Below are 19415 nucleotides of genomic sequence, written 5' to 3'. Positions count from 1 at the left end.
GAGGAAGAATCATGGTTTGGGGAGGAATTTTATATAAAGAGAAAACATATATTCGTTTTATCAATGCGAAATTAAAAAGCGCTGATTTTATAAAACTAATTGTTGAAGAAATTGCAGCAAATGAGGAACGAATTAAAGATGTGTTCATCTTTCAGCAAGATAATGCATCAGTGCATACAGCCAAAGCGTTAGAACAATCAAATAATATTCAACTTTTACTTTGACCGGCGAGATCACCAGATTTGAATATTATTGAAAATGTCTGGGGACAGTTATGTCGTAACGTTTACAGAAAATGTATACAATTTAATTCAATTGAAGAGTTAAAAGCCACGATTGAAGAAGGTTGGTACGCAATTTCGCGTAGTTATTTAAAAAAATTGTATAAATCACTACCTAGGGGAATGTTAGCGGTTCTAGGAAAGAAAGGAATGTGTGTACATTATTGAAATGAAATAAATCATTAAAATTAAATAAAAATTATATTTCTTGTGCACGTGTCCTATCATTTTGTCGTACTCGCCTTTTACATACACAGATGTAATTCATGTAAAAAAAAAAATCAGTGGCTGTTTTCTCACGCGTTAATAAAGAAGGGGTACTGTTTATACAGCTACATGCAAAACCTTTCTATGCATTATTGGTTTTGAGAAACACGACAAATTTTGGGATGTCCTATCATTTTGTCGCGCAGTGTAAGTGCGTGACATTTACGTTAATGTTTAAATAAATGAAGACCTGTACAGAAAGCGTGGTTACTCCTATTCACCTTGCCTACCACGTGTACAAGTCAAGTGACGAGGCGGTCGAACGTGTAAAAACCGAGAAGGTAAGCTCTGCTATAAGGCGATAAGACGATTGAAGCATCCGCGATACGGGAAGCTTAAAATACACGCATAAGCAGCCGTTACTCCAGAAAAAGGTTCTGGATACGGAAGCTTCCGTTCCGTGTATAACGATTTTCATGGTAAACATTTACCCATAGCTCAGGCTTGCTGCTGCGGTTCAAGTTAAATTGCCTTCAAAATTGCATCCCCTAGTGGCACTGCGTTATAATGGTAACCTGGCCACCGACTCGGATCGCTCGCATAAATTTCAGCCGGCGAGCTTTGCCAGAACTCGTAGCGCGTTGTGCGCACCGGTAATTGACCGATGATAATAGTAAACAGGAAGTTTTACGCGAGTCGATCGGTGACGATGACGATGACGATGACGGGACCGGTGTTTTGCGCGACGGCTCCCTGGCTATGTCATTTCGTTGTCGTGGTTTTGCACTGACAGGGACATTGCCAAGCCCGGGACACGATCATTTTGATGGAATTTCAGGATGAACATTTTCCACGTTAAATTAATCCTTTTGCACATCATATTCTCCTTTATGCGTTTAAAATTGATTCTTTTATAGATCGAATTCACTATTTTAGAATCACATTCGCCGTTTTTCAAATCAAGTCAACCCTTTCACAGATTTATAAATATTATAAAATGTCATTTAAATGCATTTTATTACATACTCTTATGAATGAGCGATTTTAATTTGCCAAATGAAGAATAAAGACTTAACAGAAGGATTTATTTTATTTTACAAAAAGGTGAACGTGATCTATAAAAGTGTTAATTTTTAGTTTAATAATTTTCATTAATTGATTGTGACATCGATATGCTATTGGTCTTTCAAAAAACTATTAAAATGTGCAATAGTATTTAAATAAAGATTAATTCATATATTTAATGATCTATGCTGAAGTTCAATTTTAGTTGAAAAGTGTTTTCATCAAACATTTTCGCAAAATATTAAATAAAATACTCCATGTGATTTTAATATTCTCGAAGTTTGAGCAATAAATAAGTCTTGTGAAGATTCCCATTCTTCATCGGCGTTCATCAATAAAGTCAGTGTAGAAACGGCGTGTGTAATATTGATCACTTTCTGGAAGATATGGGTGGTACTTCGCAAGCAAGGGGTCTAAGCTTAGCCTCAGGCGGATTTCAGAAATTACGTCATTTTTCTGTATCAGGTACGGAATTGCAAAAGAGCGTGAAATGAAGGAGAACTTCTCTAGCTGAGATCCCGAGCGAGCTTCACTCTGTTCGAATGAGTAATCGTCTCAAACGGTGTGCAAATTTTTCTCGTATCACATAGGAAAACTTTTCGATTTCTCGCTCCTCTTTTAAAATACGCAGAAAACATTGGAATAATTCTAACACATCTTCTTGTGTTTTTACATTTTTTATTTCAACCAGTTACTTTCGTAATAATTGCATTAAATTCAGTCGAATTATGTTGCTTAAAAAGAACTAACGGTTATAATGTAACAAAGTGAGGGTAACAAACGGACTGCTAATTTTTATGCGAAATAAAAATCTTATGCTTCGATTGCAAAAAAAAAACAGGAAAGCGTGAACATTGATTCCTATCTTTAATAATTTTATCGTGTCAGAAACAATATAATCGCATTGTCAATTTTGATAATAAATGTAACACGCTTAAATTTAATACAGTTGAAATTTGTTATTAAATTTTATAAATAAAATAAAATTTCTTGAATTTTAGTTTTAGTCAAGTTCGACTATACAGTATTATAACTTTTTGGCGCCTTATAACCTTTTGGGTACATCTGTCTCACCCATAGGCTACTATGGTTAAAAAACTTGCATACAGCATGTGTCTGTCGAAAATGTGCGTTTTATTGTCTATGATCACGGAACTTTAATATTGAAAAAGTTTGGAAGATATAACCAGAGTGTAATATAACGCAGGTCAATTTTAGTTTCAGTTCCGAAGTATCTGCTTCAAAGTAAATGTTTAATATGTAACAGTGACGCGCATAAGGAGTGGATACCTGTTGAATATTGATAATTAGCTGAATACGCGGGAATCGTATAATTTTTCAATTTAAACGATATCGCTGACTATAAAAATGTCTAATATAATAAAAGAAATTCTATTCTCTAGACTTAAGCGGATCGTCCGACATTGAATTTTTACTTTCTTTTTCAGAGCCTGCCACAAACGCCAGCTGGCGGTGTCGGTGGAAAAGGAAACGTAAGTGCTGGAGCAGCTTCTGGTATGGTAAATGGTTCTGGTGCCGATCTTCAAGACATACGTGACGGTGCTGCTATAAGCACAGAACACGTGAGTAACTTTCTTTTGTATTTTATCTATCATTATAGTTTAAATTATTTCTGTTAAACTGCGTACTTGCTCGCAGGAATTCGACAAGTGCGCAGAAAACTGTGCGTTTTGAATTGTACTACGAATTATGGCCCACTTTGTACAACGTTACTATTTCGCTTCTGCCGTATGAAATATTTTAACGAATGAAAGAAATTTCACCCTTGTTAGAAGAATGTTAACGCAACAAAAATATATTCAATTAGCTTTTTTAGTTGCCTTATTCTTTTGACTAAACGTGAAAAATACGGCATAGCTCCAATGTACAATGTCTCGCTGCGAAGTAATCTCTAGGACTTCCCTAGACGTACACGTATGTCGACGGTTTTTCGTTGGCTTTTTTTGTTTCGCGATATCTGCTACCCAACGATATAAAGGTGGCTGCGAAATAAGGCGAAAGAAAGCAAACAATGCCCGCCGGCGCACTGAATGACTCACTTTGTTGCTTTCAATGCGAAACTTTCCTCGTGAAGGCACTTTTAAAGAAGTTTCGAAGAATCGTAACGACAATCATTGCCGAAGGAACGGCCGATTTGTTCTTGCTCACTCGGTCGAGGATTCGCCGTTATTTTCTCGTTTTTTCACCACCATCTTTCGTCGGAGTAACTGTCGAAATTTTTACCGCAGAGTTGCCGTGTCATTTTTTTTTCGTATAAACTATTTAAACCAAGCACCTTTGCATTCTAATAACGTGTCAACTCGTGGCAAAGATTTCGAACAGAGTCTATTACATGTAGAGAGGTTTGTCATCTTTAAATCGAAAATTTAATTTGTATGTTACTAATCCTTGATCATTAGACTTAACACAGACTTACAATAGATATGAATATTCTTATATTTTTTTTAAACTTGTTGACAACAATGAAGCTGTAATTACTGTGGAAGAGAAAGAAATCGTAGACCAAGAGACTGAAATATAATAACAACGCCTTTATGGAACTTTCGTGTAATGTAACCAGTAAAGTTACCACCGACTGCATTCCGAGTCTAGAACTTAATACTCGCAGCTTGATATCGCGCTCATCTCTCACGCGGCGGCGGCAAAACAGTCCGCAGACCATCGATTCGATCAACAGGATTAAAAAAGCTCGAAAGACAGTTCAATCGGAAATCGCCTGGACGTAGCCGGGAATCCAGGAATTAAGCGATTACTTTCGAAGTTAACTATTGTTCCAGCTGGTCCATCAATCGAACGCCTCCCCCGCCTGCCCACCCATCCACTTCTACACCCTGGTCGCCCATTCCAGCGTGCTCCGCCCCGTTCGATCCTCCCTTCCGATTTTCGCGCGTTGATCCATTCGCACGGAATTAAAACCTTTATCTACGTTTCTCCGCCTGCTTCGTCGAGCCTCGAGCTTCGAGCAGCGAGAACGGATGGGAATGAGGACTGGTAGTGGGGCCGCCACTGCAGCCCGCTGCCTGGAAACCGTGGACCCGATCGAGAGCAATGCTCATGGAATACCTGCAATCGTTTGTTTCGGGACGCTTGGTTTCGTGCTTCTTCCTCGTTCGGTCCGATAAGCGACGTCAATTTCTGCGTCATCTCCCCTTTTCGCAGTTTTCCTACACTCGCGATGTCTTCTTCCACTCGCCGCAACCAGTCCACGCCATTTTTTCTGTCTCTTTCATTGCATTACTTCCGAATCGTCCCGTTTCCTCCGGGTTCCTCGGTTTCCCTCGTTCACTTATTGTAATTGTTTCGGTTTGCACAATATTTCCGACGACGCCCTTTATCGACGTAGATTCTTCGGAGATTTCGTAATTGGGATTTTCTCAGGTCGCTGATGCCGAATTGAAAAATAGAAGTTCAATTGCAAAATGCCGAGTCCAGTACGTATAGTAACCTATACGGGATATGATTTGCATCAGTCTTTTTAACACATCTGCAATAACACATTATCTTAATCTTTAAAATTAATGAAAGAAAAACGAGTAAATGTACGCATCATTTGAACATTATACGAAGTTAGATTAACAAAACAGAGTAGTGTAAATTGGTCGACTTTGAGTTAGGATTTCTAGGATATTAAATTAAGAAAATGACATTCTTGAAAATATGAATATGGTATTCTTGTACATATTTGTAAGCCTATATAATTTCTTTAGCACAATGCCACATCAGTACCTATAAAAATTACTCAAGCATAACTTATTTCATACTGCGAAAACGGAAAAAATAATATTTATGATAACAGTTGCTTTTCGAAGTATTTTACATCGCATAAATCTGAAGATAGCTTGTTTTACTTGAGTTGAATAAGATTTCAGATATTTTCGATAATATAGGAATCTGCAAAAAAAAAGGAACATTAGACTTGTTTTACCATTCCGTTAAACATCGCACATTACCCTTCGTCTGCACTGAAACCATTCTCCAGCTAATTCCCTTATGTCCCCCTTCTTCGCAATTTCCGCCGTCACTTAATTCCATTTCTTCAAGCTTTCCATTTTCACCACGGTCGTTTTTCTGGAGCAATGTTTTTCAGGTTCCGCACACTGTAAAGTCTTCCTTATTTATACGCCTGTAATTTCTCTTTCTCCTTCTTATAGGCACGCTAACGAAGCTTGTTTTTCTCCTATCCCTTCGCCGAATTTAACTACATTTTCATCATACCATCCGACCATGTTTTCTGTTTTGCTTTTGTTACTTCGCTTGGAAATTGGTAGCATGATTATGATCTCCCTTTTTATGAGACATGCGGTGTATGTACACGCTACTGCTCGTCATTCTATACGCCTCCTTCTGTCGTTCTTTACTACGCGAACGTTCCGCTGTTCTTCTCCTTGGCTTTTCCATTTCCCTTTCAACGACGTAGGCTCTTTTCGCAATTTTCGGGCGTCGTGCTATCGATTTATATCAGACAACAGAAGGAGCTCTCCTGCGTCAATTCCCGTGCTGGTTGTATGGTTTCTATAACAGAGAGAGAAAAAAAAGAGAGGGATCCCGTTCGAATATCTCATCTTTTTCGAAAGCTTTCCCATTCAGTCATTGTGCAATCGAAGTAGCTTTCATTTCCGAAAGTGAAAAGAATGCTTTTTAATGGTGTCATATACATATCTTTTCGCGATATTTTGAATTTCAATTATCTGCAGCTGGCGTTTCGGTGCAATAACGGACCAAATTTCGCTTCTGTCTGAAATATTGAAGAAGGAGTTGGAATTTCTAATACAAATAATGTGAATGAATTATTAGAATCTTGAATAAGTTCTCGCTGGTTTCTTCCCAAAATAAAAGCTTTATTTAAAATATAAAGTACAAAATCAGTTCACTCAAAGTATTGTCCATTACTAGAGACCACTTTCTCCCATCTTTCTGCCAGTAAAAGAATTCCGCGTCGGGAAAACAATTCGTCTTTTGAGGCAATCCATGAATCGATCCATTTTTTAGTTTCTTCGTAAGAATGGAAGCACTGCTCAGCCAGGCCATGCGCCATCGATCGGAATAGGAGATAATCAGTAGGAGCTATGATTAGTGAATACAGCGGGTGGAATAGAACTTCCCATTTAAGCATTTCCAGGTAGGTTTTTACTGGTTTGCAACATGGGGTCGAGCGTTGCCGTGTAACAAAATGACTTTGTCGTGTCTCTGCTCGTATAGCGGTCGTTTTTCTTTTAGGGTTCGACTCAAACGCAACAATTGAAGTCGATAGCGATCTCCCGTAATAGTTTCATTCGGTTTGAGCAGCTCATAATAAATTACACCCTTCCGATCCCACCAAACGCAGAGAAGAAGCTTCGAACCATGGATATTTGGTTTTGCAGACGATGTTGATGCATGGCCGGGCTTACCCCACGATTTTTTACGCTTTGGATTATCGTAATGAATCCACTTTTCATCGCCAGTGACGATACGGTGCAAAAAACCTTTTCTTTTCTGCCGTAGAAGCAGTATTTCAGACACCAGAAAACGCCGCTCAACGTTCCTCGGCTTCAATTCATACGGCACCCAATGTCACTGCTTCTGCATCATTCCTAACCCTTTTAAACGTTTTGAAACTGTTGACGCATCTACTTGTAATATTTTTCCAAACTCTGCTAGCGTCTAGCATGGGTCTTCATCAAGCAATTCCTCTAATTCTTCGTCTTTAAACTTTGTCGGTGCTCCAGAACGTTTCTTATCCTCAACTTCAAAATTATTATTTTTGAAGCGTCGAAACCAGTCTCTGCATGTCGTATCTGACAGAGCATTGTCGCTGTAAGTCTCAACAAGAATTCTGTGTGCTTCAGATGCAGATTTCTTCTATATAAAATAGTGCAATAAAATTCCCTGCAAAACCACTTTATTCGGCACAAAAGTAGACAACTTCAGAACCAATAAACAAACACGTGGTTAAGACTATAGTGAACAATCATACAGTGAAATTTAGGGTAACATACAGTACTTTCTTGCCGATGAGTCACTATTAGAAATTCTATGCACGGAGTACTACTATTGGGTTGGCAACTAAGTAATTGCGGATTCAAAATAAGAAGGGAAATTAAATTCTTTTGCTTAAAAATATGAGTTTATTCAATTAGACAAATCAATTTTGTCACTGCCTTTCTTTCAAGGCTTCATTTTAATATACTGTATATAATATAAAAATTGTGCTTGCGGTGCTTACTTTTTGGGAAATAATGTAAAAAAATATGTCTGAAACGCGCTTCTTGTCCTTTCAGCTTCAAACAGTGATAAAAACGAAACTAAATAACTAATCGATACAATTTTCTTACTAAACTGCAGATGAAATTCCAGACAGTAGGAAAACAATATAACTTAATTACTCTGAACACGTTGATAAAACAAAAGAATGTGCCAGGACCATCTATTAACAAAATCCGCAATCATTTAATTGCCAACCCAATAATACTGTCTTTTGAGAAACAGCGAGAACTTATTCAAGGACTTAATAAATAAACACTGTATAAATGTATAGTGTTGTTGTCAGGATACAAAAATGATTAGCTTGCGAATTATCGTAGTAGTTTCTATTATATCATTTCGTATATGACAGCGCCACAAACTTTATTGTTTCGTACAAAATTTCGAGCTGGACCTGTCGACATAATAGTTAATAAACATATATACATTAATTAAGTCTGATGAGAGTGTCGACGAAACTCGGTTTCCGAAAAGAAACCATTTAAGGATGTTATTCCCCGGTTTGCCTTTTCTACGGCAAAGCCAGAATGATGTTGAACAATCGCGACAATTACTCGATAAGTAAATCGTCAGCGTAGCACGCGCGAGCGCAGGAATTGCTGGTGCAAGTTCGTGGCTCCCGAATGTTCTCAGGAATTCACCCATTAAGGAATTAGTGAACGTGTTTAACAAGGGGAAGTAGGGTGCAACTTCACAATCAGCACGGTTTCCGGCTAACTGCTGTACCCAGATAAATCGAAACGCAGGAAACTACTACAGAGATATGGTTAAGTTGAACGTGATTCAGAATCCGCGAAGTTAACATTCTTGAGTCGCCGTGCCTCTAACGATTTACTACGAAACAAAAATATAGGTAAATGTCTCGAAATCATTTACATGCGCCGACTACTAAAATTTCCTGAAGTTTCTAAACATAGTGTAACAATAGTTCTAAGATCTTCTTCTAATTCTTTATGTTATAATTCCTCCTTTCATTTAAAAAAGAACTGATAAATATATCAATTTTTCGGAAAATAAGTAGGGTGAAATTTAAAACAGTAGCACAAACACGTTAAGTGCGAAGTTAGTTTTGCTTGACTTATCGTTCAAGCAAATACAGTCTCCAGGGACTGACAATTAAAAAATAAATGTTATAAAGATAAAGTTACTAAAAGTAACTCTTCTTAAAGAAAATTAACAAATTTTATTGTTCAATGAAATTTGTAACAGAGTTAAACAATTTTATGATGATCTAAATTCTCTGTACTTATCGTGTTAAATAACCATAAGGTGTCAAATTATTAAAGTTCTTAAAGAAAGAACGAAGTTCTTCGACATCTTCTGAATCTTGCAATAGATGCAGACAGTAGATGACAATTTTTATTTAGCACGGAGATCCGCAGTCTACTATAACACACACGACTGTCTTTACATCGTGTCTTTTCTATCGAAGACCTTTGGGTAGTAACAACGGTAACACTGTTTTATAAAACTCTTTCGCCATCCTCCATGTGAGAAAGCACGCAATAAAGCTAACAGCATTCGAATTAATTCTCCACCTCTGGAATTGGTTCATAAAAATCTAAGGTTACGGCGCATAATGCGGTCGCGATGTAAGCACCAGATAAAATTTCACCGTTTCCGTTGAGGCGCTGCAAAGTGGCTGTTACGCTCGTCGACATCGCTGGCGATACATCCTTATCTGCGCGGAGTTGAGTCAACGAAAACAGAAAGCAGAAAAAGAGCGCTGGTTATCCGGCCAACGAAAGTTCCGACGGCAATCTTCTGTGCAATTATTCGTAAATGTGGGCGGATTTTTTAAAGCGAGAATATTACGCCGTAAAGTCCGTTCGTCGCTAAAATAGTCTGAACAGGGAGAAGCCGGAAAATTAGTCGGCGACATTCAACGGGGACCGGAAGTACCAAACGACGGCGGCCCGTGGTGAGCACGTACACATCCAACGACGTTTTATTTTCGCCACCGGTTGAACGCCGCGCTCACGGAAAAAACTAATTTCGTAATTGCAATCCAAATTTCTTAGCAGCGACCATACTAGCCGGTGGCATTCTTCCCCAGGACCATTCCTCGCAGACGTCGACGGCTCAAAGCGACGCACTTTGTTACCTCCGTCTTCCTTCCCGCGCTTTCTCTGCAGAGCTGCACTCCTTCCACGTCGCTTTCATTAAATTTCGCTCCTACTTATTTCCTTCAATCGAGCTCTACTGCGCTCCGCCTTTCTTTCTGCGACCGACTTCAACGCAGCTGCCTTTGTACCCTATCGCCACCTTACCTTGCCTTAGATGTCACTAGAAAAATTGTCAATTTTTCTTCTGGAATAGATACCAGTCTGTGTTTCTGATCGAAGTCAATCGACTTCTCTTGAACATGCTAAAATTAGCAGAGACTATATTGGTGTCGTTAGTCACGGGATCAAAAAGGAGATCTCCAATTTGCGAATTCAAAAAATTATGATACTTTGAAAATCTGTGGTAGGTTTACTATGTAGATGTACATTACACGGTATAATATTTGCTACACTTTGTTCTTAAAGGATAAATTTGACTATTTTACTACTTTTCAACGTGTTCTTCTTTGCTTACAACAAACTCGAGTGAAATTGATTGTTATTTGTTTTATTAGTAGATTTATTCGAATGAAAATACCGTAATAATATTTTCAAATTGTTTCAATACATTCAGTGCTTGGTATATTTTCTATTTCTTTTTACTATACATTCATGAAATCCGTAGTCTAGATATAGCTTTTTCTAATTATGTAAGTAATTATTAAATCTTTTACCGAATGATATTTTTGAAAACTCTTTTCATGACTCTTACAGTGATAACACAAAAGTGGAAAATATGCAGATGTAGCAAAAGATAATTTCATCCTTCTACAGATAAGATCATTGTGATGGAGTAATTTCGAGTATTAAAATGTGTGAGTCGCATTTTCTATGTGCTACATACAGATCCGATAGTGGCATAGTGGCACCGTAAATAATGATATGGGATAAGAAAAGGAGAATTTTAGTTAATGTATTAAAAAATGATCCATCGGCAAATTACAAACAACGTGAGCTGGAAATTGTTTAATATTGTCTTTTGAAAACAATACCGGAATTATATTCTTCCAAATTACTTAGTATTGCTCCAATAACATTGACTGAAAAGTATTCAATATTTGTTACGATGATTGTGAACTCCTTTATTATTAATAAACAAAATATATTGTAAGCACTTTGTGAATTAAAACTTTTACACTCAAGAATCTTTCTTGAATAGATTCTTGAAACATTCCTTCGCAAAAATGAATGTAGTCATTAATACTCCTGAGCTTCCTTTGTTAAACTGGCGAAAACTTTATGTACTTGGGAGCTTAGTTAACTTAAGATTTCAGATCCTTATAATTTATAGGCGATGTCTCCTAACCTTCTTACGGCTTCGACAAGGAAAGTTTAAGTTTTAAATTTCCCTTAATCTTTTGTTTTCTCTTCGTAATTTCTTATTTCTTATCCCTAGAGTTGTTCTTTCCTACTTCGTTCGATCCCGTTGCTCTCATCTGGCACATTCATCGGGGTCCGTTCCAAATTCTTCCCTTTCTTGTGCCGTCGTTTCTTCTTCTTCTTCGAACCACACTCTAATTCCCTTGGGTATCCTTTGCCTTCTTCTACCATGTCTTTGCCCCTCAGCATTCGCGAACGTGCGCGCTGCCAATGATCTATTTTTATTTCGTCGAATTCTTGTTGTTTCACTTCTTTAAGCCACGAGATTGCGACTAAGCACAAACGAAACATCGGAATGCACAGAAGTTAGAAGACACGAACCCGTAAAAAGTTTCTTTCAAACTTTCTCTCTGCATGTTATGATCGCAGTCGATAGTTCCACATAGAACTCAAAATTGCTTTCCATTCGTTTTTATGAAAATATTAAATGTAAAAAAAGTTACTAACATATATTTTTAAAAAATGTTTATTTATCACGTTATGGTATCATTTACTATAAAAATAACCTGTCAACCTTGATACATCTTTCAAAAATAATTGTACAGGGATAATGTTTCACTTATTCTTGTTGTATTCTTCAAATTGATAACAAATATGTTCCAATTGCTATGTCACCGAATGAATACAATCATTTCGATGCCTTCTTAAAACATCGTTACTGTTCTTGTTATCGTCATTATTATATGTTCTTGGTCAAAGAATATTTCAAAGAATAATTGTAATTGTACAACGAGTATTAGAATTGGAAGCGATAGGACAATTGCTCCCCTGATAATATTCCAAGATCCGATTTCAATTTCTAGGACAATTATCTGTCGGCAGCGAAGTTCGCTGTATTCTGTAAAACATATTTCGATAATTGTTCTGCGATTTGAGATTTAAGATCCTCTGTTTGTTCATTTCCTGTCCCTGATCGCGAGAGGAAATGAAAAACGCAACGATTAAGCGAAGACAGACTGTTGAATTAAAGTTTGATTAACTGACCTTGTTGGAAGCTGTTAGCTCTTCTCCTTCACTTCCATACCACGGCAGCTCTGCTTTTTATAGGTCACGTCTGAGAGTTAATAGAGGTGAAGCGGTAAGAGATTAAGAATGAATTGTTCTACAGGAAACCATCAAACTTTCCTCGCATAAGTAGACCGTGCAGCAACGAGATTATGCTTTACATTTTACTAAGTGTGACGTACGAGTAGTCCACAGACGCTGAATACTACATTATATTAGCTTGGGGAGAAAGAAATACATTGTTTTTATGTGAACTTCAAGACTTTATTTAACATGTTTCCGATTGTCCGATTTAGGTCAAATATGCGCCATTTTGTTCTATAATTTGTCGCCATTTTAAAGGTACCTTCATAATGTACCGAATTTTCTCTATGTTGACTTCCATTTTTACCACCTTGTAGCTCGCAACTGAATGGACCAAAAACAAAAAATAGAAAAAGAATTTTTGCAATGCGAAATGTCACCTTTCCAACGAGCATAAATCTAAAATTGTTTGATCGATACTTTAACGGATATCGATCACTACAGCCATCTACCGAAAAAATAATGGATTTCTTTTTCCCTAACCTAATATTTTACGATTATAGAAAATCATATAATTCATACGAACATGCTTTCAAATTAAACATAAAAGACGTACTGTTTCAAGAAGGTCAATAATTATTAGCAAGTAAAAAGATTAAACTACTTTAAGAACATAGAAATATTATTTTCGACTTTCGACTTTCGACTGACAGTCGAACCCTTGCAGTACTTTAACGAGCCTGACTCGTGATGGATATTACTAGTGATAAATAATTACGTATGGATGTTATTCTGTTCTTTAAAATTGGAATAAAATTCTATCCCTTGTTATTAATATTTAAGCATACAAGTAAATTCAGGCACGGAATAAATATTAATGTTCTGTCCCTTCTAAGAAATTGTGCCAATTGAACAGCTCTTAATCGCAGTGACTGTGAAGAAAATGGTACGTCAAGGGGTTAAAATTATTAAACAAGAAATCAATCTTTCCTTTAGCAATTAATTGAAAAATATGCTATCGTATAGTATCGCTAATACGATATAACGTTCATTATTACCATTTGTTATTATTTTGACCTTGTACTGTATAATACTACACTTTCTGCAGCGCACTATATCTGTAAAAACCACGACGATAAGGAAAGTACAATGTCGGGCCGCGCATGGTTGAAGACAAAGGGAAAGAAGGGAATACTCGACGCGATATAACAAAAGATCCTGCCAGTGTAGCTCTGAATTTTGTTCCCCGTGGTCCACCGCCCAACTCCCTCCTTTCCCAGCGCATTGCTCGGCACTTTTTTCTCTGCTCTTGTCTTCTTCAGACTGCATAATATGGGAAGCGTCGGAAAATGCTCGCAGCTTCCGTTGTCCGTTGCTTCTCCCGAATTCAATGGCGGTCTTGATCTGACTTTATCAGAGGTGAAGTTAGGTGTTAAGCAACGGGTTTACATGAGAATTGCGGCCCCGTCAAAAGCGCGGGTCGGCTAACACAGAGATTTTATTATATTGCCATAATGAATTCTTGGTGTGATCTCGGCAACAGGCACTAATTAAATGTCATCTCTCAAAGACTCTGCTTTCTTTTAATTGTCGGGAAATTAGACGGGTTTCTCATTAATTATCCAATTTCCGTGGTTTCCACGAGCTTGCTTTCCTGTAGCACAGTAAGTCGTGGAAAAATGCATAAAAGAGCGGAGAATATTGAACGGAGGTATTTCTTTCTTTCACCCTTTAAGTAGTCGACGGTGGAACTGTCAAAACCGGTACCTTGATTATTCCGGCTAAACAAAGTGGCATTGATGTTCATTTTTATTAACTTCTATAGTTTATTGCAATGCATATAGGTTGTCTTAGGTTCAATTGAACACAAACGAAACGTATTTGGATAATAGAGAATACTTATTGTTAGGCTACATGTTTTGTATTGTTATTTTAATATCTTATTATAATTGATTAATATATTATATACTTAAATAAATTATAGCGATCGCGAGAAACGATTTATCCGAGTTATTTTCGTATACTTATTCGCCAGTATATATTTGTTACGATTTGGATTTTTAATAAATAAGGCACGTTTGATGTTTCTCCATTTCGTCCTGGCTATTTTGATTTGTTCCTTACAGTTGAATCCTTTGCTTGTTTTAGAAATATCTAGTAATCAAATTTTCTCATACCTATACCGATCGTGTATCATAACTTAAGAAGTCGCAAACGTACATTTCAAAGTCCAATTAGTAAAAACGAAGAAATAACTTAGTCAACATTTAACAAATCAAACAAATTCTTTATTTTTAATTTCACATATTCTCTTTCATCCTACGACACACAATTTGAAAATAACAAAATCGCATTATAAAGCCTGAAAATCACAAAATCAAATTATGAAGCGTCAGAAGACAGCAAAGAGGTTTACGTCTACGGTGTTGAACGACAGGCAATTTGCATTCAGAATTCATGCGCGACTTTTTCTGCTTAATCAAATGTCACGTGTTCGTTAATCACAACTCTTTGTTACACGATAATACCCGGGAACGTTCAGAATTCCATTAAATCGGTAGGAAAGAAAGGACGGCGAAGGCGCCAGATAAAAGCAGCAACGTGGTAGGTATGCGAGTAGCCCTTTGGCACGAGCCAAATTTCCCCGAGTCATGCTTTCACTCGGCAGCTCGTAAACTGCAATCTCTGGCCGGCGTCGTTTCGTATTTTCCACCCTCTGGAAATTTGTTATCGTGATCACTTCGACCCTCGTTCCATCCAATTTCCCCGGAATGGAGGCACGGGCTCGCCTCTTTGAAACGGAACGGGCGTCCGTTGCGTCGTGTCGTGTCGCGAACCACTCGGGGGCCTCCTCGCCTCGGCGCGATCGCTCGAATTGCAACGAGCAACACGGAAATCGCGAACGGGACAACAGCTTCCGCGACAAAGGCGGGACCGTATCTTGAAAACTCGCGATTGTCCGGTGTATCCCCCTTTGAGATTTCTGCGTGCACCGTTCGGCGGAGTCGCGTCCGTAACTCATTGGCTACTTACGGAGCTACCATTTACCCTTCACCGATAATTATTGGGTTGTCCGGAAAGTTCGTGTCGATTTTTCAGGAAAATTAAAACGCAGCTCATTTAAATATGAGTATACATTTATTAAATTATACAGGTACCATTCTGTTCCACAACCTATCTCCATCTTTCATGCAGCTTGAGAATTCCGTCCTTCCAGAACTTCTCAAGTTTTTCGGGAAAAATTTTGTCCAAATCGGTTTTTATCTCAACCAAAGAGTTGAAATTTTTTCCATTAAGGGAATTTTGTAATGATCGGAAAAGATAGAAATCCGAAGGCGCAAGGTCTGGCGAATACGGTGGATGGGCTAAAACATCCCAACCAAACTCTACCAATTTTTGCCGAGTTCTCAAAGACACATGAGGTCGCGCATTGTCCTGATGAAACACGACGCTCTTCCGATTCGAAATTTCTGGACGTTGTTGTTCAATTGATGTCTTCAATTTATCTAATTGAGAGCAATACTTTGCCGAAACTATTGTTTCATTATTTGGTAAAAGCTTATTCTCGATTTCTGTTCTAATCGTACCTTCGTCTGTGGTGGACGGCCTACCTGGGCGTTCTTGATCTTCAAGGTCGAAATTTCCAGCTTTAATCCGAGCAAACCACTTCCGCACAATTCTTTCGGCTACAGCATCCTCGTCATAAACAACGCATATCTTATTTGCCACTTGTGTGGCATTTTTACCCTTTCGGAAAAAGAAAAACATTAAATGCCTATAATGCACTTTATTTGCCACCATATTCTAAGGCGTACAAAACTGATAAAAATTAACGAATCGTAACCGAACTTTTTTCCAAATATGGCTGAAGTTATCTCTTTTACAACATGTACACATGACATCTGTTTTCAATAATTGTGATATATTCAGTCAGGCCTCTTACGCTAGCTACCGAAAATCGGCACGAACTTTCCGGACAACCCAATACAATAGCGAACAAAAAAAAGTTTAAATATTAGATGCTATGCACCATAATCAATTTTGTACACTATATGTATAAAGTAGTATGAACCAAGGAATTGCATAGAGGAATGAAAATATAAGTGTTTCGTTTAAAACAACGAAGCAAGTGATAAATCTATGTGGACAAACAATGATATTGAAGCTTACAGTAGCTGTCATTGGTCCATTAATTTCAACTAATCTTCCAACACCCTTCACAGAAAAATAATGTTGCAATAATTTCTTGATCTGTTATTTTTCTTTAACAATCGCGGAGATTATGCATCACGATTTTCAGCTTTCACTTCACACGTCAGAGAATTATTCGATGTCTTTATATTTGTTGACTCAATGTTAATTCATATGCAAACATTGATATCTCCTAGTTTCAAGTAATATAAATTCGTTTACCCTGTTATACAAAGTTTAGAAAAAATTTTTTCACCTGAGCCTAAAACATAAAAGACTGTTTTTAGGTCATGCCGAAAATCGTAAAGATCTGCGGTTCTCTCAAATTTTAAATTGTTTCAATTTGCTAAAACATTAAAAACCAGCATTGGTTATATCTTTTTACCTTTCTAAAAAGTATTTCCTATAAGTTTGTATCTCTGATGAACGTCTCACTTATTTGTTGACCTTAACATCGTTTACAGCTACAACATAATATTCAACTGAAAATCTTGTTTCAGGAAAATGTTAATTATTACGTAGAGATACATTTTTAACTTATATTATAATATACATTTTCCTCAATATTCTGTCGAGTGACTTATAGATGACGGTGCATCTGGGAGAACTCCTACGCCTTGAACGATAAAAGTTGAAACGCAAATAAATCGCGTCCCTTTTTATATCTTCGGTCAACGATGGGATTGGGCCGCTACTAAAGTTTACAATCTTTCCACGCGTGCGAGCACACGCACACGATTGTAATCGCTGATGGAACGTTTGCAAACTCAGCTCCGACTTGTTTCTGAGCCATGCGTTCCTCTAAGCCTATCGTAAATTCTCCCGCATTTGATTAACATCTGCAAAGCACGGTTTTCCATGTCGTAAGATTCTAGCTGGAAAATATGTTAGACAAGTAATCGGGTCAGAGATCAAATTATTATTATTAATGCGTAGGTTTATTTTGAAGTAGTTGAATTAGGAATGAAATTGCTAGTAATCACTCATCATAGTACAATAATTGTATAATTAGATATATAAATAGAGATTAGTGGCGTTGTTGGGTCGCGTAATATAGAACGTAGGATTTTTAATCGTTCAGCTTTTTTATTAATACATTCATTCGTATTAATTATAAATTTATTTATCTTATTTACGGTTTTCTTATTTAAATATGTCCAATTTTTACAAAAATTTCACGTCTGTTACGTACGGAGATTTTCTCCCTACGTTTTTTCTTTCCTTCTTGAAGGCATACGCTAAATAACATCGGCGGTGAACGCGGTTCTTTCATTCAAAAATAAAATATCTAATTCGCCGTATAGGCGCGAGTTCAATAAGGGTCATACATCCCCGATTTTCGGTACCATCCGCGGTGTGATCTGGGTCACGTAGGCCCGGTCCCCACTACCAAATCTTCTAGTTTAGCTGCGTATAAAAAGGCTAAGATTTTCCTTCTCATCGGGCAGTTTCAAGTCAAATGGCGACGCGAGACGTAGCAAGATCGAACCGAGTTCTCCTTCGAGCAATAGTTAACCCCCGCCGACTTGGTGCGGAAACCAGGGAGCGTGTCTTAGGACCATCGCGAATCTTACATTACACTTACGCACTTGTAATAGACTGAAGTTGTTAGATTATATTAGTTTACTTGCAATTCAGTGTACAAGTTTATTTCATTCCATCTCCCAGTTCGAGTCAGTTGTTGGTAACGATCTCACAAAGATACACCTTTACTGCTCGAGGTGTATCTACTAATATTTTTTTTGAAGTTACGAGGCAAAATTAGAGTCAATCCAAAACCCCATTACCCAATCAGGTGGCGACCCGGTGATGAAAGAGGCACCGGCCAGTCCACGCATTCCTTTCAAAATATCCGCACAAACTCATTTACCTCCGGCCACGTGTGCAGTGGCCCTCGGCTCGTAACACGTCTAAATAATCTCCCTGTTATCAGTACTTCAAAAAAACAATTTACTTCTGCATTTTCTTCAAATTATTCATCATTAAAAATGTCCTTCTTTACCATTGACTGTCATACATAATGTATGCATATTTCTTTGATAATACTGTAGCTTTTAAAAGTATTTTTTTCAAATAAATAATTTCTTTTGTGTTGGCTGCTGTGATATCTCCTGCATGGAAATATCTGCATGATAATAAATTAGTGAATTTCGTGTCAAATAATTTCTACTCGCTTAGAGTCAATTTATACAGCACTTCCATTTACCGTTCAATGGAATATTAATATACTTCGCTGATTTAACTTCCACCAGATTTAATCGAAATACTCTGAATACATCGGCCATGCATATGACGCGGCGTTCCCTCTCAACAGCCTTGCTTTGCTAATTTTATCATCGCATTATCATCCTAACCGCATAATGGGACTTTATGGCAGTGGGCCGACAATGGGCCAGCACGCGGTAACGAAACTGAGTCATTATTCCTAAACAGAAGTGTCACCGTTCGGAATAACCGTCACAGGATTCGCTTCCATTATTCTCTGTAATCAAAGTTCCGATTGGAATCCGCCCGATCCAATTGTGCCGAAAGACAGGGAATATTTTATATTATCTCCGAGCGCCGCAATATCAGAAAAAAATTCGGAATTCATTCAATATTCTATAACTCGCGCCGGTAATAATTCGGCTTCCACGAGGGAACTTTTTCAGCAATTATTTCGAACGCGTGCTGCGCCGTGTCGGTTAAAAACCGTGCACACATCGTTCACATTTCGCGTTTCAGTTTCCTCACCTGCGAAACGCTGAACGCTGCGTCCATTTAGCTTGGAACGTACCTTTATTTAAGGGCGAAGAAGCTTCAGTTTCTCCTTTAGTCGACGTGTTACGCGACCAATTAATTCCTTTCAAACAGGAGTCACTTCGTTTTGCTCGGAAGCCTTTCACATTCGCCC

General features: G+C 37.7%; 1 protein-coding gene across 1 annotated transcript in view; it reads left to right on the top strand.

Moving 5' to 3' along the window:
• The first annotated feature begins 730 nt into the window (after nt 1-730).
• Nucleotides 731-19415, top strand: part of LOC144470565 (ras-GEF domain-containing family member 1B-like) — an 88203-nt gene continuing 69518 nt past the window's right edge. The window contains exons 1-3 of the mRNA XM_078181874.1: nt 731-829; nt 986-1141; nt 3002-3136. Coding sequence (XP_078038000.1) covers nt 731-829; nt 986-1141; nt 3002-3136 — 390 coding nt within the window. The remainder of the gene's footprint in view (nt 830-985; nt 1142-3001; nt 3137-19415) is intronic.

The sequence above is a fragment of the Augochlora pura genome, chromosome 1 (assembly GCF_028453695.1).
Source record: "Augochlora pura isolate Apur16 chromosome 1, APUR_v2.2.1, whole genome shotgun sequence".
Classification (NCBI taxonomy): domain Eukaryota; kingdom Metazoa; phylum Arthropoda; class Insecta; order Hymenoptera; family Halictidae; genus Augochlora; species Augochlora pura.
This window is presented reverse-complemented; position numbering and strand designations above follow the sequence as displayed.